General features: G+C 58.5%; 1 protein-coding gene across 7 annotated transcripts; it reads left to right on the top strand.

Moving 5' to 3' along the window:
- WIZ (WIZ zinc finger) lies at positions 1-27512 on the top strand. 7 transcript variants are annotated; one of them, XM_031659804.1, is made up of 13 exons: positions 34-154; positions 1583-1847; positions 7591-7663; positions 9634-11774; positions 13251-13574; positions 18240-18410; positions 19329-19832; positions 20883-21281; positions 21860-22411; positions 23835-24362; positions 24574-24993; positions 25227-25422; positions 26358-27512. In XM_031659804.1, exons 2-13 carry the CDS (start codon positions 1643-1645, stop codon positions 26515-26517), a joined length of 5673 nt encoding a protein of 1890 aa, XP_031515664.1. In that variant the 5' UTR covers positions 34-154; positions 1583-1642; the 3' UTR covers positions 26518-27512. The 7 variants fall into 7 exon arrangements, with proteins under 7 accessions (XP_009192011.1, XP_009192008.1, XP_009192009.1 ...); XM_009193744.4 differs by lacking the exon at positions 18240-18410 and having other exon boundaries at positions 33-154; XM_009193745.4 differs by lacking the exons at positions 18240-18410; positions 20883-21281 and having other exon boundaries at positions 33-154.
- Positions 27513-27870: the final 358 nt, after the last annotated feature.

A 27870-nucleotide genomic window follows, 5' to 3' on the forward strand; every position in this document is an offset into this window, starting at 1 on the left:
AAAGGGACAATGTCCCCCGAGCGGTGGAGGCGGCGGCGGCTGCGGAGGCCGCGGCACCGGCACCGGGAGCGGCAGCGGCGGTAGCGGCAGCGACGGCCGCACCAAGGAGGGGAGCTCCGAGCCCCGGCACCTGGCTGGCGGCGCCGCCTCCCTGGTGAGGCCCGGCCCGGCCTGGGGAGCCCGCGGGTGGGGCGGAGCCGTAGCGGGGCGGGGGAGGCCCGGGCCGGGCCGGGCCAGGCGGGACCCCCCGGGGCGGGGGAGGGGGCGGGGCCTTCAGGGGCGGGGCCTGGTCGGGGGCGGGGCCGTGCAGGTGGGGGGAGGGGCGGGGGTCTTGGGGCAGGTGTCCCCCCTACCTCGGCGCGTCCCGCGGGGTCTCCCGCCCCGGGGTGCACGGGCGGAGGACGCATCCCCCGGACCCTGGACCCCCGAGGAGTGGGCCCGCACGGCGCAGCCCCCACCTCTGCGACCCCTGGGGGGCATCCGGGTAGGAGCCCCCTCCCCACGCTGCCAAAGTGCTCCGAAGTTGCGGTCCCGCCCGTTCCCCGCGGGCAGTGCCCACCCGGTGGACAACCGCAGGTGCTTCCTCCGGGCCTGGGTAGGGACCCCCACCAAGACTGCCAGCCCACGGAGGAGCCCCCTGGGAATCCCCAGGCCCCCGAGGGCAGCGCCTGCAACCAGGCCTGGCGCCCCGGCCCCGCCCCGGTTGCCTGGGCCCGGCCTCCCCACCATCTCCCTGGGGAGGGCGCCTCATTCCTGCCCTTCACTTTCCGCCGTTACCTTGAAGGTATTTATAGGTAGAGAGGACAACCCCCGCTCCCCAGGGTCCTCATTTCTGGACCAGGAGCCCCATCGTTTTCTTTCGCCCGAGGACTAGAGCAATCTTGGTTGGGGGGTGGGGGGAATGGAGGAGCCCAAGCTGGGTATGCATGAGGGATAATGTTGGGGAGAAGCGAAAGGGTTAATGCTGGGGTCACTTGAGGCTGTGTGTGTGGAGGGGGGTGAAGGGGTTAATGCTGGAGAACCCTAAGGTCCTGTGTGGGGGAAGGGTTGGAGTGTGGGAAAGTGCAGGGATCACTGGTATGGGACAACCCAATGGAGAAAAGTAAAGGGGTAATGATGGGAGACTCCTGACGGTGTATAGGATCGGAGTGTACAAGTGGCTGGGATTCTTGCCGAGGAAACGAAGGCATGGCAGTAGGATGTGCGTGTGCATGGGTGTGAGGGCAGGACTGGGGAAAGTGCAGCTGTGTGTGAATGAAGGGAGGCGTCTGGAGAAGTGGAAAGATTGATGGAAGAAAACCTGGTGGCTGAGTGTACATGTGTCAATATGGGTAAACTGAGGCAGTGCAGGATCTGTATAAAGGGGAAGAGTTATTGATGGGGAGATGGAGGCATGCTGAGGGTAGGGGCCATTGGGATAGAAGGTGTGTGGATAAGGTCTGAACACCATTAGCTCCCCTGGGCTGGGAGGTAAACTGAGGCAGTGAGCTGCAAAGGTGAGGACCGAGGTTTTGAGGGAGGGGAAACTGAGGCAGATTCCCTTTCCTCCATCCCCTAAGCACTTCTCTCTCTCTGTCCCCAGGCCCACAATGCCCCGCTGAGCCAGCCCAGCAGCTGAGTGGATCCAAGCAGAGAAAATCCAATGGAGGGGTCCCTGGCAGGCAACCCAGCTGCACCAGATCGTCCCCGAGGCCCAGAGAGACTGCCTGGCCCGATGCCGAGGGAGAACATCGAGGGTGGGGCCGAGGCTGCTGAGGGGGAAGGTGGCATCTTCCGGTCCACCCATTACCTGCCTGTCACCAAGGAGGGCCCCCGAGACATTCTGGATGGCAGAGGTGGCATCTCTGGTAAGAGAATGGGCCCTGTGGCCCCCAGGAAGCATCCAGCTCATTCCCCAAGGCTCAGAGAGAGCCAAGTCACCCAGCGCAGTAGCAGCTGAGCTGGGATGCTGATTCTGCTTCGGTCCAGAGCCTTTTCTTTGCACTCTGTTTAGTTTCTTATTTGACAGTTGTGAAAACAGATGTCCTGGGAGCCAGTGACCAGACCAAGGTTCCCCACTGGGTAGTGTGGAGCTGGGACTTAAACTCAGGTCAGCCTGGCTCCCTCCTCTGAGCATACTAATTGGGTCCAGAGGCCCATCTCAGCACCCCAAACTCCCTGTCCCCAGCCCACTTGTTCCACAGGTATTCCCCACTCCCATCAGTCTATCCCAGCTCTCTCTGGCTGTCTGGGTGTATCCTGTTCCTGAGCCATGGGCCAAAACAGCGTGGACCCTGTAGTGGCTAGGGAGAGACTGGGTAGTCAGGGATACTGGCCACCCCTTTGTGCCTTGGTTTACCCAGCAAAAAGGTATCTGACACTCTCCCCACATCCAGATGTGTTATTCATTCATTAAATACTGAGCACCTTCGGTGTGCCAGGGTATGTGCTAGGTGCTGGGAAGGCAGCTGTAAACCAAAGAGGCAAGAATTCCTGCCCTCAAGCGGCTGACACTCTAGTAGGGGAAATGGACAACAAGCAACTAAACAAATATCAGAAGGATAGGTAGTGACAGATGCTGTGAAGGCATTAAACAGAGTGCCAGGATCATGCCTGGGAGACCTGGGAGAGCCTCCCTGATAGAGTGGCATTTGAATGGAGCATGGAGTGAATGGTGGGAAGGACATTCCGGGTGGAGGGAACAGCCAGTGCAAAGGCCCTGTGGTGGGGAGGAGCCTGATGTGTCCAAGGACCTGGTAGGAGGCTGATATGCCTGGAAAACAGTGGGCTGATGCCTCAGACCCCCCCCGCCCGCCCATCTCCAAACACCTAATCAAGGGCTTCCTCCATGCCAAGGCTTTTGCATGATCATCTTCTGTCTTTCTCCAAAGAACCCTGTAGAGTAGCCTTTGTTATTATTATCCAGTATCAGAGATGGGGAAACTGAGACCCAGAGCAGCGACATAAATTGCCCAAGGTCACCTAGCCAGGGAGTAGCATGGCTTGACAGCCCTCACTCTTAACCACCCTGCTGCATCCTCTCAGATCCTTGACCTGCTCCAGCCACCTTTACCACTCATGATGCTCGGATATTTATAAATACACAGCACCTTCTAGGGGCCACACACTGGGGCACAGTGGTGACTGAGCACACACCATCCTTGCTCTCACAGACCCCACCCTCTGAGGCTGGGGAGACAGATGTTGTGATACCATGTTATGACCCGGTGTTATGTCACCAGGTGTTATGACACAGCGGCTGGGGCTGTGATGAGGAAAGCACCTGGCGGGGAGCAACCAGGAGTTCCTGCAGGAAGTGAGAGGTAGGATGAGGAACAATGAGCCGGAACAAGGGGGTAGCAAGCATCTAGGCAGGGGACTGCATACATGCAAAGGCTTAGAGGTAGCTGATGGCATCTGCAGGTGTCAGGCAGTGGGGTGGCAAGGTGAGATCCCTGAGGGCACAGGGTACACCCAACTCCAGAGTATCAGCACTCAGGGAAACTTAGCAATTCCCTCCTCTAAGCCATTAATAACTGAGTTAATAACTGCGGCTCAGAGATAGGCAGGATTTTGTGCCAGGTCGCATAGCCAGCCAGGGCAGGGCAGGGACTTTGATTTTGTGGGAGCCTGAGGGTACAGGCCGTAGGGATCCCAGGGTCCTCTCTGGGTCTGGTTCCGAGGGATTGGACATCTCTTCTCTACCTGGCAGATGCCTCAGGTCTGGGGAGAGGGAAAAAGCAGGCAGGTAGGTGCATCCTCACTTCCTCTGGGGAATCACCCAGGGTCTCATGCGTGCATCTCTTTTATAGCCTGGGGAGGAGGGAAATGTGGCTGCTGAGGGGGGCCAGGCCCACCCTTGAAGGTTTCCCTCAGCAGCTGGGGGCAGGGCTGGGAATGGCTTGACTCGGAGTGAGGTCATAGCCTGGATTTGGAAGAATGCCTGGGTTTGGGACACCACGTCTCTCCCACTACCCTCCCTGTCCGCTTGATCGTCCCCTTCCGGGACGCAGGCACCTGCCCTACTAGTCTTGTGATGCCTATAAATAGGAACAGGCCCTGGGGCTGCTATTCTACCCCAAAGCCTGGGCCTTCCTTTATCCCTACTCAGCCCTCGGAGCCCCCCAAGAGCACCCTGGAGTGACCACCTCCAAACTTCTCTGCCTGGGCAGGGGTGTGCCGGCCGCCTTCTCTGTCCTCCGTTATGGCTGTTTACCCGGAGCTCCCATACCCGCTCTGCAGCTCCTACCCCTCTGGTTGGGCCTCCCAGGTTCAGAAAAGACTCGGGGGGCTAAGGTGGTCTGTATGGATCGATGAAGAGTCTGCAACATGCCTGGCATTGTGTTGGGGACAGGGCACCCAGGGACAAATGACACATCATTTCTGCCATCTTGGGGCCCCAGCCTGGGGAGAAAATCAGAGCATGGAGTGACCGGGCCTGAGGCTGTGGGGTCTAGCCACCAGCTTCCCCCTTGAGACATCGCTGAACCAGCCCTGACCCCCCCAGGCCTCCCAACAGCCTTCTTCCCCTCCACCGCCACTTCTCTGGATGGAGCATTTACTGCGATCTTGCTGGCACCCATTGCTGGCCCTGCGAGACTGGGTCAGTGGCTGTTCCCATGGCACAGAGGAAGAAACCAAGGCTCGAAGTGGGAGAGGCACGCCCTTCAGGGCACCCCTGGGGCCTTGAACTTGGATCTGTCTGGCTCCAGAATCTAGGTTCTTGGCTACTCTATCAAGTGGAACCCCAGGCTTGGAGTTCAGGCTGCTCATGGACACCCCTTGCCATCAGCATTTGCAGACTCTCTCGGGGAACCCAGATGGCAGGAGCCAACAAGGGCTGCTTGGCACGGCCACTGCCTGAGGGCTGCGACCCAGCACCTCATCTGACCCATAGGGACTCCTGGATCCCCATCAACTGTGGAGGCCTCTGGGTGAAGCCCCCACCCCCAAGGTGTCTTGGACACAGGGCACTGCTTGGCCTGCTTCCTCCAAAGTCACTGCCACTAAAAATAGGAGACTCGCTGGAATTGCTCAAGGAGGCCACGCGGTCCCCTGGCTCTTGGAATTCTTAGACAACGGCAATCGCAGAATCACCAAATCTGGGACGCCCAGAATCTTGGGAGCTTGGGGTCCTAGAACCTCAGAGGCAGGATGCCCAGGACCCTCAGACCCAAACCTCTAGGTCGTGCTAGGGCAGGTTATATGCGAACCGGTTGCCCTCTCCTGAGAAAAGACAAATCTATGACTCATGTGTTCTCTAGAGACCCTGTTTCTTGGGGGCCTCACTCCCTTGGCTGGGCCAGGCCTTTCCTTCCCAACTCTGAACGCCCTCTCCAACACCCCCATCCTAAAACCAGCCCTTGCACCCCGGCATAGCTCTGCTGCCCATCAGTGTATCCTGGTGGTTCTCAAATGGGGGTGATTCACCTCCCCCTCCAGGGGACACTTTGGTAATGTTTGGTGACACTTTTGGTTGTCATGACCGAGGGCTGGGGAGATGCTGGCGTCTGGAGGGTGGAGGCCAGGGATGCTGCTCACCATCCTGCAATGCACAGGGTGGACCTCACCTCAGAAAATGATCTGGCCCCAAATGCCAATAGTGCTGATGTTGAGAAACCTTGCACTGTATGTAGATGATGCAAATTTCCATACCCCCACCACCCCTTCCAGAGGTCACACAACAATCACAACCCTTTTCTTGGGTTCCGAAGCAGGACCCTCAGCCAGTGACCACACCTTTCTGGTCAACACCCTCTCCCCATCCTACCTCCATTTTTATCCCTTGACTCCCAACAGTCAGCTCTCAATTTCTTGGGCCAATTGGATGATGAGGGATTGGAAAAAGAATTCGCCCCAGCCCTATCCCTTTTTCTGGACCATCCTCAAATTGAGGCTAATCCAACTATTGCATCTGTCGGGCTCTGGATGGGGCACAAGTTCCCCCAGTGTGTTAACCTTGGCCCGGGCAATTGGCCTGCTCCCCGATTGGCAAGCTCACCCGCGTCAGGCAAGTGTGGCGGGCAGAGGAGACGCAGGCCAGGATTCCTGTGGTCGCTCCAGGCATTGGCTCCACAGGCGGATAATAGAGAGTTGGCTCCATCTGTGTTGGTGGGGAGGGGGTCCCGGGAGAGGACTGGACTTCAGGACATAGGCCTGGGAGAGGGTGCAGAAGGCAGGGATGGGCTCTCTGCGGCTCAGGTTAGAACAGGTGCCTTGTTCATCATCTGGCAAGGATTTGTTGAGCGCTTGCTGTATGCCAGGTGCTGGGATGCTACAGTGAATGAAGCCGACAAAGTCCCTGGTCTACTGCAACTACATCCTAGTGGGGGACCCAGCAAGCAGTCATCCCAAGAAAGAGCTAGGTGATTTCAGAAAGTGCTAAGAAAGAAATGAAACAGGTGCTAAGAGAGAAAATCACAGGGGCTCATTTGAGTTAGGCGGTTAGGGATGAGTGCCCTGGGCAGAGGGCATAGCAGGTGCAAAGGCCCTGAGGTCCAAAAGAGTTAGGTGGGCTTGGGGCTTCCCGAGGAGGCCCATACAGTCAGAGTAGAGGCATTGAGGGGCCAGGAGAGAGACGGGAGGTTAGAGAGACCAGCAGAGGTCTGACCTCATAGGGCCTTGTAGGTGGCGGCTAAGAGTCTGGTTTTTAGGCCGGGCACAGTGGCTCACACCTGTATTCTTAGCACTTTGGGAAGCCAAGGTGGGTGGATTGCTTGAGGTCAAGAGGTTGAGACCAGCCTGGTCAACATGGCGAAATGCCCTCGCTACTAAAAATAGAAAAATTACCCAGGCATGGTGGTGCACGCCTGTTATTCCAGCTACTCGGGAGGCTGAGGCAGGAGAATCGCTAGAACCCGGGAGGCGGAAGTTTCAGTGAGCCGAGATCGCGCCACTGCACTCCAGCCTGGGCAACAGAGTGAGACTCCATCTCAAAAAACAGAAGTCTGGGCCGGGCGCGGTGGCTCAAGCCTGTAATCCCAGCACTTTGGGAGGCCGAGGCGGGCGGATCACGAGGTCAGGAGATCGAGACCATCCTGGCTAACACGGTGAAACCCCGTCTCTACTAAAAAATACAAAAAAACTAGCCGGGCGAGGTGGCGGGCGCCTGTAATCCCAGCTACTCGGGAGGATGAGGCAGGAGAATGGCGTGAACCCGGGAGGCGGAGCTTGCAGTGAGCCGAGATCGCGCCACTGCACTCCAGCCTGGGCGACAGAGCGAGACTCCGTCTCAAAAAAAAAAAAAAAAAAAAAAAAAACAAAAAAACAAAAAAAACAGAAGTCTGGTGTTTATTATAGGTATAATGAGAAGCCAGGTGAGTTTTTAGCAGGGTGAGTCTTGTAAAAAACCACCCTGGTTGCTGGGTGGGGGGAAAGAGAGGAGGGTTGGAAGGCAGCAAGCCCCTGGGGTCCCCCAGGAGAGTCAAGGGGACTCCTCCAAAGAAACCCCTTCCAGGGCTCAGGACTGCAGAGGCCACAGGCCTCTCAGGGAGAGGAACTGGGAGCCAGCAGGGCCCTTCCGAGGCACCTGGCAGGGCTCCTGGAGCTGGGGTGTGGAGGGCCCCGGCCAGGGGGACCCCAGCCCCTCAGGGTCTCCCCTCTCTGTTGCAGACGGGCAGCCCCATCCCGGCCTCAGCGAAGCCCTCCCCCGTGCCACCTCCGCCACCCATCGGATCAGCAGCTGGTGAGTGCCATGCTGGCCCTGACCTCAGGGAGGGCAGGGGGGCAAGCAGGACATGCCCAGGCCCCAGAGAAGCCCCTGGGGAATGAGAAGGGGACAGGAGGGAATCAGGAGGCCAGGCAGGAGGAGGAGGCAGCTCCCGGCAGGCAAGCCCCTGGGCGTGTGCTGGGGTTGGGGGAGGTCTGGGATGAACACAGAAGGTCAACTCTCATTATCCCTGCCAGGAGCAGGGCCACAGGCGCAGGAGCCTGGAGGTTGGACCCTTGGAGTCCTGTCTCTGCCAGGTGACCCTTAGAATGATACTATGCCTCTCTGGGCCTCAGTTTTCTCATCTGCAAAATGGAGACCATAAGATGCATCTCATGAATTCGCCTTGAGGATCCAAGGGGCACTGGGTGAGAGCAGGAATCAAGAGCAATGCTGACGGTCCCTACCCTTTATTAAATGGCTTGGCAGCTGCTAATAGGTCATAGTAATATTTTTTTTTTTTTTTTTTTTTTTAGAGAGTCTCACTCTATCGCCCAGGCTGAAGTGCAATAGCGTGATCTCAGCTCACTGCAACCTCCACCTCCTGGGTTCAAGTAATTCTCCTGCCTCAGCCTCCCCAGTAGCTGGGATTATAGGTGCCCGCCACCATGCCTGGATAGTTTTTGTATTTTTAGTAGAGATGGGGTTTCACCATATTGGCCAGGCTGGTCGAGAACTCCTGACCTCAGGTGATCCACCCATCTCAGCCTCCCAAAGAGCTGGGATTACAGGCGTGAGCCACCGCGCCTGGCCAGGTCCTAGTAAGCTTATCAGGATTACTAATAGCTCTCAGAATGAACAATACCATTATTAATTAATTAATAATAGCTGCTATGAGCTACACTCTGAACATGTGTTTATCCCTACTGAGTCCTTGCCACAGCCCCAGGAGGATGGTCCTGTTAGTATCGCATGTCAGCGATGGAGCTGAGAAAGGTGACCTTATGGTCTCCACCCAACATCTGAATGGAACTTTTTCCACATCTGTTCCATGAGCGTGATTGGCATCCCCCGATGGAGGCAGGATCTTGAAAAGGAAGGGAGAACCGATCACAAATGGCCATAATAAGAACCCACCCTGGTCCAGGCATGAGGTGAAACAAAGCATTTCTCAAGCACTGAGTTGTGTCATCTTCACCCTACAGCCTGTGGGGTCATTGAAAGGTTGTGGTTGTGAGCATTTAAATAAGCACCTGCCTTATGTTGCAAGCACCTTTTGTTGATGGTGGCTATGAGAAAGCTCCACAGATGTTGTATAAGGACAAAGGGGTTCCCAGTTCTTGGGAATTACCCCCATTTTTAGGATTGGAAAACTGAGGCCCAGAGAGGTTACCCTGCCTCCCCCAACCCCACTCCCACCCCTCTGCCCAGGAAGGTCAGAATCACTGGGACCAAAGGCTTAGCAGGGACCTTCCACCTCTCCTGACTCTGCGCTTCCAGATGGGGAGATGCAGGGAAAAGGAACATTCCTTTGAACTGTTCCACCACAAAGTTAACTTTCACCAAATCTGAGGGAGAGGTGAAACTAAATTAGCAAAATCACCCCAGTTTGGGGAAGACCAAGACAGAAGCAGCCTGGAGCATAGATGAGAGGCTTGGGTCCTTCCTGGGGAGAGATGAGAGTTAACTGTTGCCACAAGACTTCTTAGAGGTGGCCACATCCCCGTGTGGTCCAGGGGTGGTCTCCGCATATTCCCCGACAATGCAGTAGGGCTAGGCTTTGTGGGCAGGTGCATCCTAAGAGTTGAACCTGGCTTTTGACCCGATAGGTCCGAAAGGATCCACATGGACTCCCCCTACCTCCCACCCTCACCCCCACACCCCTGTCGCCCTCGGGCTGGATCTCTGGGGCCTGCTTCAAACTGCCTGTGAGGACCCCCATCACCACCCTAGGAAGGAAAACTGCAGCCCATGGCTAACCTGTCCCCATTGGCACTTCCTTGCAGCTGCTGGGATGGAGGCAGCCTGGACTTCCGGCCGGGCTCCCCACCACCCCATCTCCTGGGCCATTTCCCAGGCACCCCTGATGGCCGGGGACCCTGGGAGCACCCCCTTGTCCAGGAGGCTGGGGAGGGCATCCTGTCTGAGCGGAGATTCGAGGACTCGGTCATTGTGAGAACCATGAACCCCCACGCTGAGCTAGAGGGCTCTAGAAGGTTCTTGCACCACCGGGGGGAACCAAGGCTTTTGGAGAAACACCCCCAGGGTCGCCCCAGGTTCAACTGGCTCCAAGATGAGGACGAGCAGGGATCCCCCCAGGATGCAGGGCTGCACTTGGACCTGCCTGCCCAGCCGCCACCCCTCGCCCCCTTCAGAAGGGTGTTTGTGCCAGTGGAAGACACCCCGAAGATGCTGGACATGGCGGTGGTGGGTGGCAGAGAAGACCTGGAGGACCTGGAGGGGCTGGCCCAGTCGTCGGAGTGGGGCCTACCCACGTCAGCCTCGGAGGTGGCCACACAGACCTGGACGGTGAACTCGGAGGCGTCTGTGGAGCGGCTGCAGCCGCTACTGCCTCCCATCCGGACCGGGCCCTACCTGTGTGAGCTGCTGGAGGAGGTGGCCGAAGGGGTGGCCAGCCCAGAAGAGGACGAGGACGAGGAGCCGGCCGTGTTCCCATGTATCGAGTGCAGCATCTACTTCAAGCAGAAGGAGCACCTCCTGGAGCACATGACCCAGCACCGCCGAGCCCCAGGCCAGGAGCCCCCTGCGGACCTGGCCCCGCTGGCCTGCGGTGAGTGTGGCTGGGCCTTTGCCGACCCTGCCGCTCTGGAGCAGCACCGGCAGCTGCACCAGGCCTCCCGGGAGAAGATCATTGAGGAGATCCAAAAGCTGAAGCAAGTTCCAGGGGACGAGGGCCGGGAGGCACGGCTGCAGTGCCCCAAGTGTGTCTTTGGCACCAATTCCTCCAGGGCTTATGTGCAGCACGCCAAGCTGCATGTGCGTGAGCCCCCAGGCCAGACCGCCAAGGAGCCTTTTGGAGGCAGCAGTGGGGCTGGCAGCCCCAGCCCTGAGGCCAGCGCCCTCCTCTATCAGCCCTACGGAGCTGCCGTCAGCCTCAGCGCCTGCGTCTTCTGTGGTTTCCCGGCGCCCAGCGAGAGCCTGCTCAGGGAGCACGTGAGGGTGGTGCACGCCCGTCCCCACTGGGAGGAGGATGGCGAGGCTTATGAGGAGGACCCTGCCAGCCAACCGGGCACTAGCCAGGATGCTCACGCCTGCTTCCCTGACACTGCTGTGGACTACTTTGGCAAAGCTGAGCCGTCCTTGGCCCCCATGTGGCGGGAGAACCCTGCTGGATACGACCCCAGCCTGGCCTTTGGCCCAGGATGCCAGCAGCTGAGCATCAGAGATTTCCCGCTGTCAAAACCACTCCCGCATCGCGTGGGCCAGAGGCCTCTTGGAAGGTTGGCCTTTCCCTCCACACTAGCATCCACCCCCTACTCCTTACAGCTCGGGAGAAACAAAAGCACCGTCCACCCACAAGGGCTGGGGGAACGGAGGCGCCCTTGGAGTGAAGAGGAGGAGGAGGAGGAGGAGGAAGAGGAAGATGTGGTGCTGACCTCTGAGATGGATTTTTCCCCTGAAAATGGGGTCTTTTCACCCCTAGCCACCCTGAGCCTCATCCCACAGCCTGCCCTGGAGCTGAAGCGGACATTCCGAGAGGCCCTGCAGGCAGCAGAGGCCACCCAGGGGCAGCAGCAGCAGCTCCGAGGGATGGTACCCATTGTGCTGGTGGCAAAGCTGGGGCCGCAGGTCATGGCGGCGGCCAGGGTGCCCCCAAGGCTGCAGCCCGAGGAGCTGGGGCTGGCAGGCGCACACCCGCTGGACTTCCTGCTCCTGGACGCGCCGCTGGGCGGCCCGCTGGGGTTGGACACACTCCTGGATGGGGACCCGGCCATGGCACTGAAGCACGAGGAACGGAAATGCCCCTACTGCCCCGATCGCTTCCACAACGGCATCGGCTTGGCCAACCACGTCCGGGGCCACCTGAACCGCGTGGGCGTCAGCTACAATGTGCGCCATTTCATCTCCGCTGAGGAGGTGAAGGCCATTGAGCGCAGGTTCTCCTTCCAGAAGAAGAAGAAAAAAGGTAGGGCAGCTTCACTTTAAAAGGCCCAGGAGACCCATGGCTGGGCAACCTACCCTTGATCTAAATTCTCTCCCTTAGCGCCAAGCAGGGGGACACTGGGGCCTCTGCTCCTGAGAGACTTGGGAGCTGCAGTAAAGGCCACCCGTCGGTGGATGTGTGGAGACGCCCCAGTGCCCTGGCCATTCCAGCCACTGGAGGAAGGAGTGTGGGTAGAAGAGTCAGCCTCGGGCAGAGAATTTCATTCATTCCTCCATTCAACAAATATTTACTGAGCAAGGTTCCCCTCTGTTCTGGGGACCTGGGGACACAGCAGTGGACAGAATAGCAGTTCTTGGACTCTCGGAGTTCATGGCCCAGTCCAGGAGTGGTGGGACCCCCTCCATCCCACCCTGGCCAGCTTCAGAACCCCCTGAGGCTGCCTGTAAGGTCTGTCAATTCCCACGGTACGAGGCTCTGATTCCCGAAGTCTGTCTCCAACAGGAGCACTCTGGGTGGTTCTGACATTGGCAGACACACAGCCCACTTGGGCAAGTGCCAGTATGGTATATGAGAGAGAGAGAGAGAGAGAGAGAGCGAGTGTGTGTGTGTGTGTGTGTGTGTCTGTGTCTGTGTGTGTGTATGTGTGTCTACGCACTAGGGGTAGGGGGCAAGGGGTGGACAACTAGGAAACCCGGCAGTGATGACGCTGACTGAACAGGGCTGAGATGCGGGGAAAGCTGGGGCAACCAGGAGGCTGGGGAAGCTGAGACAAAGTCCCTAACTCCAGTTGCAGGGCTCAGAGAAGGCTCCCAGCAGAGGGCATTACATCCATTTGTCCATTTCTTCATCCAACAAATATTTAATTTACAGCACTTGGGTGATCATGAGTAAAAATAGTCACGAGAAGGCTATTAATCAAATACTCTCACAGAGGATAGCAAGTCCACAACTAGAGAAGCATTTCTTTTTCTTTCTTTCTTTTTTTAAGGGACAGGGTCTTGCTCTGTTGCCCAGGCTGGAGTGCCATGAGGCAATTATAGCTCACTGCAGCCTCAAACTCCTGAGCTCAGGCAATTCTCCCACCTTAGCCTCTCAAGTAGCTGGGACTACAGGCATGCACCACTATGCCCAGCTAATTTTTTTTTTTATTGAGATGATGGGGTCTCACCATGTTGCCCAGTCTGCTGTCAAACTCCTGGGCTCAAGAGATCTTCCCGCCTCGCCTGCCAAAGAGCTGGGATTACAGGCATGAGCCACCGCACCTGGCCCTGGAGAAGGGTTTTTGCAGGAGAGGTCCCTCCTTGATGTTGCCAGATGTGGGAAGGAGGCTTCCTGGAATGGGGTGGGAGGATACACGAGCTGAGAGCTGAGGACAGGAGCAAAAGGGACAGCCACGGGGAAGAAAGACAGTCCAGGGTGAAGCCCTGAGTATGGGGAGGGGTTGGGGCTGGGGAGTAGCCCCTCCCCACCTCAGGCAGTCCTGTCCTCTCTCCACAGTGGCCAACTTTGACCCAGGCACCTTCAGCCTGATGCGCTGTGACTTCTGCGGGGCTGGCTTCGACACACGGGCCGGCCTCTCCAGCCACGCCCGGGCCCACCTACGTGACTTCGGTATCACCAACTGGGAGCTCACTGTCTCGCCCATCAACATCCTGCAGGAGCTGCTGGCCACCTCTGCCGCTGAGCAGCCCCCCAGCCCCCTGGGCCGAGAGCCTGGGGGTCCGCCTGGCAGCTTCCTAACCTCCCGTCGGCCCCGCTTACCTCTCACGGTGCCCTTTCCACCCACCTGGGCTGAGGACCCTGAGCCAGCCTATGGAGATGGTAAGGGGAGGGGACGGGCTGTGCTGGAGCCCTATCCTTCCCAGGGGCCCAGAGCATTGGAGGGGCGGGGCTGGAGGGGCACCACTCAGCTTTCCTGGAAGCATTTTGAGTCACTTTACAAAGTATGTTGATGACTCTCCTTACAACCAACCTGCTATTTAGGTGTCCTTTCTGTTTCACTCAGGATCTGGGCCAGGTCTCTTTCTGGATCCAGTTTTTCCCTATCTTTCCTGCCAGTGACTTTGACAAATGCTTCCTGAGCTTTTACTGGGAGCCAGACATCGTTCTAAGCACTTTACAAACATGAACTCATTTACATCCTCACAACAATCCTATAAGGCAGGGTTATTATTTCTTCCACTTTACAGATGAGGAAACTGAGGCACAGAGAGTTTCACCTGCTCGAGGTCACACAGCTGGAAAGGGTGAAACAGGGATTTGAAACCCAGGCAGTCGGGCCCCAGATTCTTTGCTGTTAATGACATCTTCTATCTTGAGACGCATTGTTACATAGAACTTGCTGAGATGATGGCTGGGAATGTTCTCTAGATATCTGCACGGTCTTACAGGGACACCATTGGTCATGTATGGCTGTTCAGAAGTTGAAATGAAGCTAGTATCAGGCTACTGGGGATCCTATTGGATAGTGCAGATCTAGAGTCTAGATTTTCTTTTTTTTTTTTTTTTTTTTTTTTTTTGTTTGAGTGGCGCAATCTTGGCTCACTGCAACCTCCGCCTCTGGGGTTCAAGTGATTCTCCTGCCTCAGCCTCCCGAGTAGCTGGGATTACAGATGCCCATCACCATGACCAGATAACTTTTGTATTTTTAGTAGAGACAGGTTTTCACCATGTTGGCCAGGCTGGTCTCAAAACTCCTGCCTTCAAGTGATCCGCCTACCTCAGCCCCTCAAAGTGCCAGGATTACAGGCGTGAGCTAACGTGCCCAGCCTACAGGCCAGATTTTATTTTCTTTTTTTTTTGAGACAAAGTCTCACTCTGCCACCCAGGCTGGAATGCAGTGGTGCAATCTCAGTCACTGCAACCTCCAACTCCCAGGTTCTAGCAGTTCTGCTGCCGAGTAGCTGGGATTACAGGCGTGTACCACCATGCCTGGCTAATTTTTGTAATTTTAGTAGAGATGGGGTTTCACCATGTTGGCCAGGCTGGTCTCGAACTCCTGACCTCAAGTGATCTGCCCTCTTCAGCCTCCCAAAGTGCTGGGATTACAGGCCACTGCACCCAGCCTAGAGTCTAGATTTTCAACCAATGTTTGCTTTATCTGGCAGACGTGATATGTTCCTCCATTATCAAATGCTTGCTATGTACTAAGGTTTTTTAATTTTAATTTTTTATTTTTGAGACGGGGTCTTGCTGTATTGCCCAAGCTGGTCTGGAACTCCTGGGCTCAAGCAGTCCTCCTGCCTCAGCCTCCCAAAGTGCAGGGATTTAGAGGCCTGAGCCACCACATCTGGCCCCTGTACTAAGATTTTAACATGTATTATCTCATTTATGCCTCAGTGTAAGTCTGTGGAACTAAGATTGTTGTGTTTCTGTTTTTATATTTGTTTGTTTGTTTGAGGTGGAGTCTCACTCTGTCACCTATGCTGGAGTGCAGTGGCACGATCTTGGCTCACAGCAACCTCCACCTCCGGGGTTCAAGCTATTCTCCTGCCTCAGCCTCCCAAGTAGCTGGGATTACAGGCACCCACCACCATGCCTAGCTAATTTTTTTTTTTTTTTTTTTTTTTTGTATTTTTAGTAGAGACGGGGTTTCACCATGTTGTCCAGGCTGGTCTCAAACTCCTGACCTCAAGTGATCCACCCCTCTTGGCCTCCCAGAGTGCTGGGATTACAGGTGTAAGCCACCACACCCGGGCCCTTTGATACTATTCCTACTTGCAGCTGCTGGGGTCCTACCTAGACCTGTACTCTGGGCTCAGTCAGACCCATTCACAAGCCCACTTGAAGGGCACTCATGAGCCTGCAAAGGGGAGGGTGGGGCATCAAAGCCCCCTCTCCTTGGAGGTTCAGAGAGGACAGCGGCTGGGTGAGGGGACATCTCAGGGAGGGGCAGAGTGGGGACTTGACCTCAGGCTTCTTGCTTCTGCTAAAGGCTGCCCCCCAGGCGTTCAGCTCACCCACACCTGGCTTGTGGTGTCTCAGGGGTGACTGCGAGACAGAGCTGGCTCTGAGGATGGTTAGGGGTGCAGGAAGCACTGGGGTATAAGGAGTCAGCCTACGGATGAGAGGAGGCAGGTTTGGCACTGCCCTGGCCTTGTCCTTGGGAGGGAGAGCTATGACCAGTCTTTCAGTGAATAACTGCGAGGCAGAGGGGTGGCGGCTAAGGAGTGATTGGGAAGATCCTGGAAGCCTTGCCTTAAGTAAGGATTTGCAACATTAGGGCTACGTCTGGGCACTGGCCCTGCAAGGCTGTCGTTAGAAGCCTGCCCCCTCTCCCTAAGTGGGCAGGAGGGGGCGGGTGCCAGGTTGGGGGCGGGGCAATGGTTGGATTCTAGCCCCACCCAACTGTCAAGGAACAGCTGGGGACAATCGGAGAGAGAAACAGGCGGTGATTGAAATGTGGTGCCGGCCGTGTGGGGTCCCCTAGGTCTGCGGAACAGCACCGTCGGGGGACGGCTGGATACCAGGATGATACTGGAGGGATTCTCGTGGTTGGAGATCAGGTGTTTTCCAGGATCCCCGACTCGGAGGTGGAGACTTTCCGGAAAGGGAATGGGGCAGGATCCTAGGGCAGGTCCTAGCTCCGCCCGTCAAGGCTTTTAAGAGTTTGGACGTTGTTTAAGGGGGTTTCAGTGAGGCCGGAAGATTCCCATCCTAGGGGTAAAGATGTCCAGGGACTGGGCTGGGGCGGCGGTTAGAGGCCGCTGGGCGCCCAATATGGGTGTATCCGCTAGCCAGGGCGCGCGGGCAGCTTCCAGCAGCTGCAGCCGTCCGCCCGCAGGGCCCAGACGAACCGTTTTGCTCGTGGCGCTCGGCACTCGGCAGGCCACCCTGGGCGCGCCCTGAGGGGCGGGGCAGAGAGGATTCGGCGGCGGCGGCGGCACTCGGCACTCGGCGCTCGGCTGCTCCCGCCTGGGGCGGCCGCCCCGCGTGCGCCGGAGCCAAGATGGCCGCCCCACCCGTGCCGAGTGACAAAAGTGAGAGGCGGTGGTGAGGGTCAGTGCTGGGGGCGCCTGAGCGCACTGCGGGGCGCCCCCCCCCGCCCAGCCCCCTGAGCCCGGCCCGCGGCACCCCTGCGCCGCAAGCCGCTGCTGCCCCCACTCCCCGCCGTGCCGCCGCCGCCGCCGCCACTACCCGCCACCGCTGCTGCGGGACGGCCTCCAGGCCGAGCGCCGGGAGCTGGGGCCTGGCCTGCGACCGCTCCCGCGCCGGGTAAGAGCCCGCGCTTGGGAGGGTGCGGGAAGGGGAAGGTCGGAATCCCGCCTGCCGGTGCCGCCGCCCCCGACGCCTTCCGTCCAGTCTCCTCCCTCCCCAGGCCCTTTAGCCGGGGCCCAGGGGCCTCTGTCGTCGCCCAGTCCCCAGGGCTTCAGTGAAAACACTCCTCCGCTGCTCCTTGAGACCTTTGCCCCGTCTGACAGATGTTCGTTGCCCCCTTTGGAGCCCCGGGAGCGTCCCTTGCCACGGTTCCGGTCCGTCCGGTGCGGAAACTCACTTCAGCCCTGCCCCATCTGACAGATGCGCCCACCCGACCCGGAGACTTTGACAAAGTCCTCGGTGCCCCAGTCCTCAGCGCTTACTCTTTGCTTCTGTGAGACTCAAACTGAGCATGGAACCTACATGGCCCCCTGCCCCCGTTATATCCCACTGAACGCCTCTAAGGCCCTATCTGGCACACAGTTCCTTCATCCTCTGAGCCTTTACCATTCTCTGAACTCTAAATTTGGAGTTCAACTGGCCTCCCCGGCCCCTTTGAAAAACTAGACGTGAAAATTCACCCTTGGGGTTTCCTCTGCCACACACTCCTCACCCAGGGATGCTTCGGACCTGATAGATGTCTCAGAAACTTAACACAAAGTTCTGTGATTCCAACTCTTTCTGTCCGCAGTCGGATCGCTGTACATGCAGACACCAGGTTCTCACCTTACCCCACTTAGGGCTCAGCTTGTGATGAGTAGGCCACCCCTGGTTCCCCCATTGTCTCTGCAGCCCCAGCTGTTTTGTCTGGTGGAGATTCCTGATGAGGGTTGTGAAGCCACTTCCCTGTCCCTGGCTCCCTGGCTCCCTGCCTCTGCGTGGCCTCTTCAGCCTCCTGACCCTGGTGTTTTGTTGAATTCCCTTTCTGAGTGCCTCCCACCCTCACCCTCAAGACAGGCAGATGTTGCCCCTCACAAGTTCTGCCCAGAGAGGTCTTTTCTTTGAGATCCCCCCGGGATGGGAGTTTGGGCTCACATTTGCATTACACCCCAGACCTGCCCATGCTGTAGTGTGTGGAAGCAGCTGCTGGTGTCTGCTGTCAGTGGCAGCCTTAGTGTCCCTGCATTGGACAGGTTCTGGGGGTTATGGGTGGAACCTCAGCTTTCCTGGGGTGAGTCGCCTGGCAGAGTGACAGCAGACATCAAGGATAAGGAAGAAGGTCATCTTCTTAGTTCTGGGGATAGACAGCCTGAAACTTGCCTGGGCTGAGCCTGTCTTCCCAACCCACAGGCCTGGGTTCTGAGGAAAACGCAATGGTGGCCATGGACTTGGGCTCTCCCTCGCTCCCTAAGAAGAGCCTGCCTGTCCCTGGGGCCCTGGAGCAGGTGGCCAGTCGGCTGAGCAGCAAAGTGGCTGCAGAGGTTCCTCATGGCAGCAAACAGGAGCTGCAGGACCTCAAGGGTGAGTGGCCCAGGTGGCATGGCAGGGGATGCTGGCCAGGCTGGTTACACTCACAGGGGCACTCTTGTGCCTTGGGGTTAATGTGGGGCTCCAGGTTGCCCGCAGTTTTCCCTCTGGCACCTTGAGGCACCAAGGTTGGCACTCAGCTGTCTTCTCCCTTGAACTTCTGTCCTGGGCATGCATGGCCCTGAGCTGCACCCTCATGGGGTGAGGGACAGCATCCAGAGAAGCAGTGGGCGTGGTGGTCCAGAGCTCATACTCAGACCCAGCTCATTTGCTGAATCTGGCCTTTGCTAGCTGTGTGATCTCTCGCATGACACCATTTCTTCGTCTATTGATCCTAAGGTTGTTAATGACTAGTGACGGGCCCTGGGGTGGACAGGGAGGTGAGATGAGCAAAGTGAATTTGGCCGTTGCTCTTGAGGGCCATTCAAGTTGGGGAACAGGGAGACAGAGAAGCAGATAGACACGAATAAAGGCTCTGTAGAAGAGGGTGCAGGAGACTGCAAGGACCAGTGTTTCGGGCAGGAGTTGAGCCACAGAGGGTGGTTAGAACTTAGTTCAGTGAAGCATGTGGCTGGCAGGTCAGCGTTTGTGTGAACCTGTTGCCAGGGCACCCAGTAGGCCTGAAAGGTTCTGAAAGGTGTCCCACTGGCTGGATGACAGAAGGGCTCTACCTCCTGCTGTGTGCCCTTGGGCACAACTTTCCCCTCTCTGAGCCTCAGTTTCTAACCCTCACTGGCAAAGCAGCCAAGCTATTCTCCGCCTTGTTAGGGTCATTGTGAGGTTCAGGGGGCCTGACGGAGGCAAAACACTTCCATGGAGCCTGGGTGAGTGGGACTCTCGGGGGAGGAGAAGCGGGAGAGCTGGGCCGCAGGCCTCACAACCTGCTCTCCCGGCCTCTGTGTTGCCCTTCAGCCCAGAGCCTGACCACCTGCGAGGTCTGCGGCGCCTGCTTTGAGACCCGAAAGGGCCTGTCCAGCCACGCGCGCTCCCACCTGCGGCAGCTGGGAGTGGCGGAGTCGGAGAGCAGCGGCGCACCCATCGACCTCCTCTACGAGCTTGTGAAGCAGAAGGGCCTGCCTGACGCCCACCTTGGGCTGCCCCCGGGCCTGGCTAAGAAGTCCAGCTCGCTGAAGGAGGTGGTCGCCGGGGCACCCCGGCCCGGCTTGCTCACCCTGGCCAAGCCCTTGGATGCCCCTGCTGTCAACAAAGCCATCAAGTCGCCTCCCGGCTTCTCGGCCAAGGGCCTGGGCCACCCTCCCAGCTCTCCGCTCCTCAAAAAGACACCACTGGCCCTGGCGGGCTCCCCTACCCCTAAGAATCCTGAGGACAAGAGCCCCCAGCTGTCCCTGAGCCCCCGGCCGGCCTCCCCAAAGGCACAGTGGCCTCAGTCTGAGGATGAGGGGCCCTTGAACCTCAGTGAGTGTGGGTCCCGAGAGCCGAGGGAGGTTCTGGCGCTGGGAGGGACGGGACCTAAGGTTGGGCTAGAGGGCCCAGGGTGGGTGGGGGCGGTGGGGACTACAGCTCCCATGTCCTGGGTCAGCCGGGCCAGAATATCGGTCGAGCCTCTGCATCTCCTTTTGGGCCGCCTTGGATGTGGATCGTGTCTCCCACTTTACTTTGCTGATCTTCCCCTGAAGGCCTCACTGCAGCTGCTGAGCCTGCCAGGGTCATGCTCGCCACTGAGGGGCAGCTCTTGGCTTTCTCTGGGCCTGTGGGTAGGGGCAGTGAAGGTAACCAGGGTTCCTGTGGCCTAGCTTTCTCAGTGGTAGTTGGAAGCATCTTGGGTAGATGGGGATCACCTAATGGGAGGTGCCCACAGTTGATCCTGTCATCAAGTCTCCCTGGTTGTCCATGCAGAGGCAGCTCTCTCTGCCTGCCAGTGAAGCCCCACCTCCTGGGCTGCCTGTGGGCACAGCAGGTAGGGTTTGGGAAGAAACCCTCCAGGTGCAGTGAGCAGGTTTAACAAGGATGTCCGTTATAACATCAGTCTTTCCCATATCTTTGTGGACATTAGAGTCTGGGGGTGACCCCAGGGTCTCACCCCCTGCCCAACGGAGTCCCCCATTTGGCACCTTATGTTCCCTTGAAATTGCTTCCACTGAGTCTGCCGTGCTTTCAGGGGCACACCTGCCCTTGGCTGCATGAGTCCAGCAGCCACCATCGCCCCCACACAGCTCCCATAGCAGGGATCCTAGGGGAGAGGGTCTGGGAGTATCCGATTATCTGGAATTTGGTCACTGCCTGTCTACCCAACGTCCTTAAGCTCTCTACACTCCCCTTGATGCCAACGGGCTAGGCAGGAAATAGGATGTCCTGCTTCCCAAACTTCAAAAGAAATCTGCAGCCTGAGTCTTGGACCCCCGAACTGCCTGAGCAGCCAAAAATCACACCAGACCCTCCTGCCTCAGGCCCCCAAGGCCAGCCAAGGTGGCGGCCGTGAACCCCCCCTGTGTTTTGTCTCCGCAGCTTTAGATAGTGACGGGGGCAGAGAGCTGGACTGCCAGCTGTGCGGTGCCTGGTTTGAGACCCGCAAGGGCCTGTCCAGCCACGCCCGTGCCCACCTGCGCCACCTGGGCGTCAGCGATCCGGACGCCAAGGGATCCCCCATAGACGTGCTCCACGGGCTCATCAGGAGGGACGGCGTCCAGATCCGCCTCCCACCCAGGCGCAGCGCCCTGGCCCACCCGGGGCGGCCGCCTCCCACCTCCGCGGCCCTCTCCTTGCTCCCCCCCCCACCGCCGGCCAAGAAGGCCAAGCTGAAGGCCGCGGGTATGGCCAGCCCCTGGGGGAAGCAGGACCTCTCGGCCGCCGCAGCCGCCGGCATTTTCTGGGCCTCTGATGTGGAGCCGTCTCCTCTCAACCTCTGTAGGTTCTCGCTTCAGCCGCCCCCTCCTCACTGCGGGCCCTGGAGCCCCTCCCGGGGGGGGGGGTCACAGCCCCCTCCCTGCTGGGGCAGGGAGTAGACAGGGGCCCTTGGCAGTGGGCCGGTTCTGCCCAGAGATCTTGTTGGCAGTGGGCTGCTAGGCTCTCTCTCTTGGCCTTTGACCTCCGTGACCCTTCCTGAGAATGAAGGCCAAGGTGGGGAGATCCTGCCTTTTAGTGTGCAAAGCACCCACATCTGCCCCTGTCTGGATGGCACATAGCACCTAGGCTGCCCTCCCTGCCTCACCCTATCCTTGTTGGGACCCACAGAGCAATGGAATTTTGATTCCATCCTCCTCCGCCAGGACCGAGGGCCCATGTGCTCTCTGGAGCCTCCCCTCACTCCTGCCGGGTATCTGGCCCCCAGCCCCGCTCTTCCACTCCCTTACCTGCACCTGCCCTCACCACCCTAACCTGTGGGCGTGTTGCTGCCGCCCACGCCCAGCCGACCAGGACACTCCTGCAGGTGACCATGCTGGCAGTTCTATGATGCTAACTGCCCCCTTCTCCTCCTGCTGCAGCCTCAGGCCCAGAGCCAGCACGAGACATCCGCTGTGAGTTCTGCGGCGAGTTCTTCGAGAACCGTAAGGGCCTCTCGAGCCACGCGCGCTCCCACCTGCGGCAAATGGGCGTGACCGAGTGGTACGTCAATGGCTCACCCATCGACACGCTGCGGGAGATCCTGAAGAGACGGACCCAGTCTCGGCCTGGCGGACCTCCCAACCCACCAGGGCCAAGCCCAAAAACCCTGGCCAAGATGATAGGCGGCACAGGTCCTGGCAGCTCACTGGAAGCCCGCAGCCCCTCGGACCTTCACATCTCACCCTTGGCCAAGAAGTTGCCACCGCCACCAGGCAGCCCCCTGGGCCACTCACCAACTGCCTCTCCTCCTCCTACGGCCCGGAAGATGTTCCCAGGCCTGGCTGCACCCTCCTTGCCCAAGAAGCTGAAGCCTGAACAAATACGGGTGGAGATCAAGCGGGAGATGCTGCCGGGGGCCCTTCATGGGGAACTGCACCCATCTGAGGGTCCCTGGGGGGCGCCACGGGAAGACATGACACCCCTGAACCTGTGTAAGTGTGACCTCGCAGTAGGGCAGGGAGAACAGTTGGAGGGGTCTCCTCCCTGCCTCCCCTTGGGGGTATCCAGAGTGCCTAGGGTTGAATTGGAAGGGAGGACATGCAGGTAGAGAGGACACGGGGTTAGCTGTATGTACTTGCTATGCAGACCCCTGCAACTGAGCTGCTGCTCAGTTGTCCTTTATTCACTTGAGAAGCAGGATTGTGTCATTCAGTGACAGCGGAAACATTCCATCTCTTGTGCCATTTCCGTCGATTGGTAGTGGCTGCCAGCCAGACTCCTAGGGAGAATGACTGCGGGGATCCATTAGTGATGTCTGCTACAGCAGGAGTGTAGGGACTGGCAGTGAACGTCTGAACTGTGTCTTTCTGACTTTTTTGGTAATTAAGTGCTTGACATTTGGAGTCAAGTGTGAGTTAAGATCTCTGTTCCTCCCCAGTCTAGCTCTGTGTGACCGTGGGCAAATTTCCTCATTTGGAAGATGGAGATCAGCATAGTCCCAACTCTGTCTTTTTTTCTTAAGGATTAAGTGGGATAAAGTACTTAGCACACACCTGGTTACAGAAAACTCTGTATGTCGTCCTTATAATTTCTCTTGCTCGCTTGCCTGTGATACCAGCACTGTGTTCATTCTGCTCAGATTGATTGGATGCCCACTCTGTGCTGAGCAGGTGAGGGCAGCCCAGGCTGTGTTTTAGCACTCACGTGCGTTGTGTACCAGCTCTGTGCCCCATGCTCAGAGCTGTTCCCATTTTAGACCCTCCCATAGTGACACTGGGAAGTAGGGGTTTTCATCTCCATTTTTTTTTTTTTTTTTTTTTTTGGGGAGGGGGTTCCCCTTTTTTCCCCAGGCTGGGGGGCAGGGGCGCGATCCCGGCTCACTGCAAGCTCCGCCCCCCGGGTTCACGCCATTCTCCCGCCTCAGCCTCCCAAGTAGCTGGGACTACAGGCGCCCGCTACCACGCCCGGCTAGTTTTTTGTATTTTTAGTAGAGACGGGGTTTCACCATGTTAGCCAGGATAGTCTCGATCTCCTGACCTCGTGATCCACCCGCCTCGGCCTCCCAAAGTGCTGGGATTACAGGCTTGAGCCACCGCGCCCGGCCTTTCATCTCCATTTTGCAGCAGAGGAAACTGAGGCTCAGAGAGGGAAAGTGACTTGCCCAGGATCATACAGGGAGATATCTTGAAGCCAGCTAGAATTTGAGATGACAGAACAAGCAGAAGAGCCAGATGTACACAAGGGCCTCTGGAGGCCCAGATGAGGGAGCAGGTTGTTGCGGTCTGGTGGGTGGCATAGACAGGGGTAGCTAGGCAACTGGCACTGATATGGGGGCTTTGAGCTTGGAGGCTTCCTGCCCGCAGCCGCCGCCTCCTTCTCCTCCTCCTCCTCCCCCCTACCCTGGATCCCCTGCAGCGTCCCGGGCAGAGCCGGTGCGCGACATCCGCTGTGAGTTCTGCGGTGAGTTCTTCGAGAACCGCAAGGGCCTGTCGAGTCATGCGCGCTCACACCTGCGGCAGATGGGTGTGACCGAGTGGTCGGTCAATGGTTCGCCCATTGACACACTGCGAGAGATCCTCAAGAAGAAGTCCAAGCCGTGCCTCATCAAGAAGGAGCCACCGGCTGGAGACCTGGCCCCTGCCTTGGCTGAGGATGGGCCTCCCACCATGGCCCCTGGGCCCGTGCAGTCCCCACTGCCGTTGTCGCCCCTGGCTGGCCGGCCAGGCAAACCAGGTGCAGGTCCGGCGCAGGTTCCTCGAGAGCTCAGCCTGACGCCCATCACTGGGGCCAAGCCCTCAGCCACTGGCTACCTGGGCTCAGTGGCAGCCAAGCGGCCCCTGCAGGAGGACCGCCTCCTCCCAGCAGAGGTCAAGGCCAAGACCTACATCCAGACTGAACTGCCCTTCAAGGCAAAGACCCTTCACGAGAAGACCTCCCACTCCTGTAAGCAGCGGGCGGCAGGGTCCTGGGAGGGCGACCGCCAGGGCCTGCCAGGCCAGGCCAGGCAATGCCACAAGCGTGGACTGACCCCAAGTGGGGCCCCCATGGCTGGGTCTCTGTGGGAGGCGGGATTGGCACCTGGCCTGTGCAGGGCCGTCTGGGTGCACCTGCCCCCTTCGGGCTGTGGCTCAGCAGCACCCCCTCCGCCCCGCAGCCACCGAGGCCTGCTGCGAGCTGTGTGGCCTTTACTTTGAAAACCGCAAGGCCCTGGCCAGCCACGCAAGGGCACACCTGCGGCAGTTCGGCGTGACCGAGTGGTGCGTCAATGGCTCGCCCATCGAGACACTGAGCGAGTGGATCAAGCACCGGCCCCAGAAGGTGGGCGCCTACCGCAGCTACATCCAGGGCGGCCGCCCCTTCACCAAGAAGTTCCGCAGTGCCGGCCATGGCCGTGACAGTGACAAGCGGCCGTCCCTGGGGCTGGCACCCGGGGGCCTGGCCGTGGTCGGCCGCAGTGCCGGGGGGGAGCCAGGGCCTGAGGCTGGCCGGGCAGCCGACAGTGGTGAGCGGCCTCTGGCAGCCAGCCCGCCAGGCACCGTGAAGGCTGAGGAGCACCAGCGGCAGAACATCAACAGTGAGTGCTGGTGGAGGAGGGTCGGGAGTGCAGCGGGCACCTGCCAGGCCCATCCAGCCACTCCCCAGGTGCTCTGCTGTGGCCCTTTAGTCCTTTCTCCAGTTGCTCACCCATTCACCCGTCCATCCCCCATCCCGCCCATCCAGGTAGCATCAGTCCTCAGCTCTTGTGTATTCCAAGTCTCTGCAGCATCCACCCCTCCCACTCATCTCTGGTCCCTCTCTCCACCTTAGAATTCGAACGCCGACAAGCCCGCCCTCCAGATGCCTCCGCAGCCCGGGGAGGCGAGGACACCAATGACCTACAGCAGAAGCTGGAGGAGGTGCGGCAACCCCCACCCCGAGTCCGGCCGGTCCCCTCCCTGGTGCCCCGGCCCCCCCAGACATCACTTGTCAAGTTCGTGGGCAACATCTACACCCTGAAATGCAGGTAGGCTGCCCCTGGGGGAGGGAGGGAGACCACCTGAGTGGGCCTTGGTCACCCAGAGCCTTGGACAGGATAGGGTCGGGTGGGAGCTGGGAGGTGTCGCCTCAGTGGCTGCCCTTGGGTGTGGCGGGGCTCAGGCTAAAGGCTGACACCCTGAGCTTTGTAGCCTGCGAGAGCTGGGTTCAGATCCCAACTCTGCCACTTACCAGCTTAGTGACCTCAGGGAAGGACTTAACTGTTCCTTACCTCAATTTCCTCACTCATAAAAGCGGGTTGATAACAAACCTACCTTACAGATTTGTTACGAGGAATAAGTGAATTTAATATTTATAAAGCACTCAGAACTGCCTGGCACATGGTAAGTAAGCACTCAACTAGTGTCTGGCTCAAGAAAAAAGCAGGTCTTAGTTAATTCTTACCAAACTCCACAAGTACATCGAAGAGCAGGGAACTGGGACTCTGAGACATGAGGTGACTTGCCTGAGGCCATACAGGCCAAGTCAGAAGTCAGAGTCAAAGCCAAGTGTTGAGCCGTGGAGCTGGGGCTCCAGGCCTCTGTGCTGTGAGGCCTCTTTAGGTGCCAGGAAGACAGGAGGAGGAGGAGGGGGCCTGGCTCATTGGGTAGGATTTGCTTCTCTGTGCCCTCTACCGTCTCAGAGTCTATGTATCTGCCAGATGGCAGGGACACTTGGAAGCCAGTAGCCCTTAGCTGGTCCCAGTGACTTCTGAGCATAGAGGCAGGGGCTCACATGACCCCATGGTGAGTGGAGGTGGCTGTCCATGGGAAATGCCTGACTTCTGGGCCCCTCTTCCCCCGCCTCCTGGGCTTGCTCTGTCCACACTAAGTAGCAGCAGGTGTGCCCAGGGACGTGGGCAAGGCTACGCTTCTGCCTCTCCTCACAGCACTGGCCACTCCCTCTCTCTGTTCACCCACACAGGTTCTGTGAGGTGGAATTCCAGGGCCCCCTCTCCATCCAGGAAGAGTGGGTGCGGCACTTACAGCGGCACATCCTGGAGATGAACTTCTCCAAAGCGGACCCCCCGCCTGAGGAGTCCCAGGCCCCGCAGGCACAGACAGCGGCGGCAGAGGCTCCCTAACACAAAAGCATTCCAGATCCCCTCTCGTGCCACCTCTGTCTCCTCTTCTTCTTCCTCTGTGTCCTCGTCCCTCTTCCTCTTTCTTTCCGTTTCCAAAGGAGCAAGCCAAAACCTCAAACCGGCGCCCCTTGGGGGCCGGGCACACTACAGCCAGGGCGCCGGGAGCCAGCTAGCTGCCCTTCCCCCAGCCTGAGGACTCTGGGGCCACAGGGTGTCTTCCTTCAGCCCATGCCCACCTGGTCCAGCAGGGGCAGCAGCCAGGTCTCTGGTGGCAGCCGATCTGGTCACAGGGGAGGACAGCACTCCCCCATCTAGCAGCCAGGCAGGGCAATGTCTGCCATCCGTGGCCATTTGCAAAGACCCCAAAGACCCCTGTTCTGGTTCCCTCTCGCCCCCATGAATATCCTCTCACACGCATGTACATGCGAACACACACACACGCACCTCGTGAGACCCGGGACCTGCCCCGGACCCCCAGTTCCCGGGTTGAACGACCACATCATGCCACGGTGCTTGCTCAGGGGAAGCCACGCTCCCTCTGTGGGGCCTGCTGGGGCCTGGGAGCCCCCCACTGAGCCCACAATGCCACGGAAATCCTTGTTGGTTGCCCCCCAGAGGGGCCTTCCCAGCTGGGAAGAGCTCAGAGCTGACAGCTGCCTCCTGCCATGTCAAGGCCCCCCAAAGAGCCTCAGGGGCTCTGGGGCCCTGGAGGGTGGGGTTGGGGGGTGGGACTCTCCTCCCCCACTCCTGCTCCCTCTCCCTTTTCACTGTTGCTTTCTATGTATAGCTCCCTAGACCTTTCACTTTTTTAAAAACGCGTTTTGTGTAGAGAATAAGGAACGTGGATCTTTTTATTTTGCAATCCTGGGCCAGCTAGAAGCCGGGAGCTGATTGACCTTTTAACTTTTTTCAGTGGCCACATTTTGGTTATCGATGTACCTAGAAGTATGTAAATTAGATTAAATTTCTCTTCTGGAAACGCCCTGGGGCAGGCAGCCAGCGTGTGTTTTTCTGTCGAGTGGACAGGCTGGCATTGGCTGGCAGCCGGGGCTGGGATCGGGGCCTCCTCTGTCCAGAGCCATGGAGGCCCTGGGTTTTCCCGTTGGCCGCCAAGCAAACCAGACGCAGCTGGGGATGAGCCCAAGTTCCCAGCTGTTGGCGCTTTATGCCATGGTTGGTGGGGGGGCTCTGGCTGGCTGGCAAAGCGGCTCCAGTGAGCAGACGAACCAGGGTTCTGGGCAGCCCGTCTGGGAAGGGAGCCAGGATCAAGAAGCAGTTGAGGCTAGGGGAGCTTATCAAGGGCAGGAGCTACCAGCGAAGGTGTCAGGGACCCGCTGGGGGCATTTGGTGGGG

The sequence above is a fragment of the Papio anubis genome, chromosome 20 (genome assembly GCF_008728515.1).
Source record: "Papio anubis isolate 15944 chromosome 20, Panubis1.0, whole genome shotgun sequence".
NCBI lineage: Eukaryota > Metazoa > Chordata > Mammalia > Primates > Cercopithecidae > Papio > Papio anubis.

Bases quoted from the DNA above. Each gene is read 5' to 3' on its own strand.
- WIZ (XM_031659804.1), top strand. From the start codon at position 1,643: ATGGAGGGGTCCCTGGCAGGCAACCCAGCTGCACCAGATCGTCCCCGA. The intron at 22,412-23,834 runs GTAAGTGTGACC...GATCCCCTGCAG, and splicing joins CATGACACCCCTGAACCTGT to CGTCCCGGGCAGAGCCGGTG. The intron at 25,423-26,357 runs GTAGGCTGCCCC...TCACCCACACAG, and splicing joins ATCTACACCCTGAAATGCAG to GTTCTGTGAGGTGGAATTCC.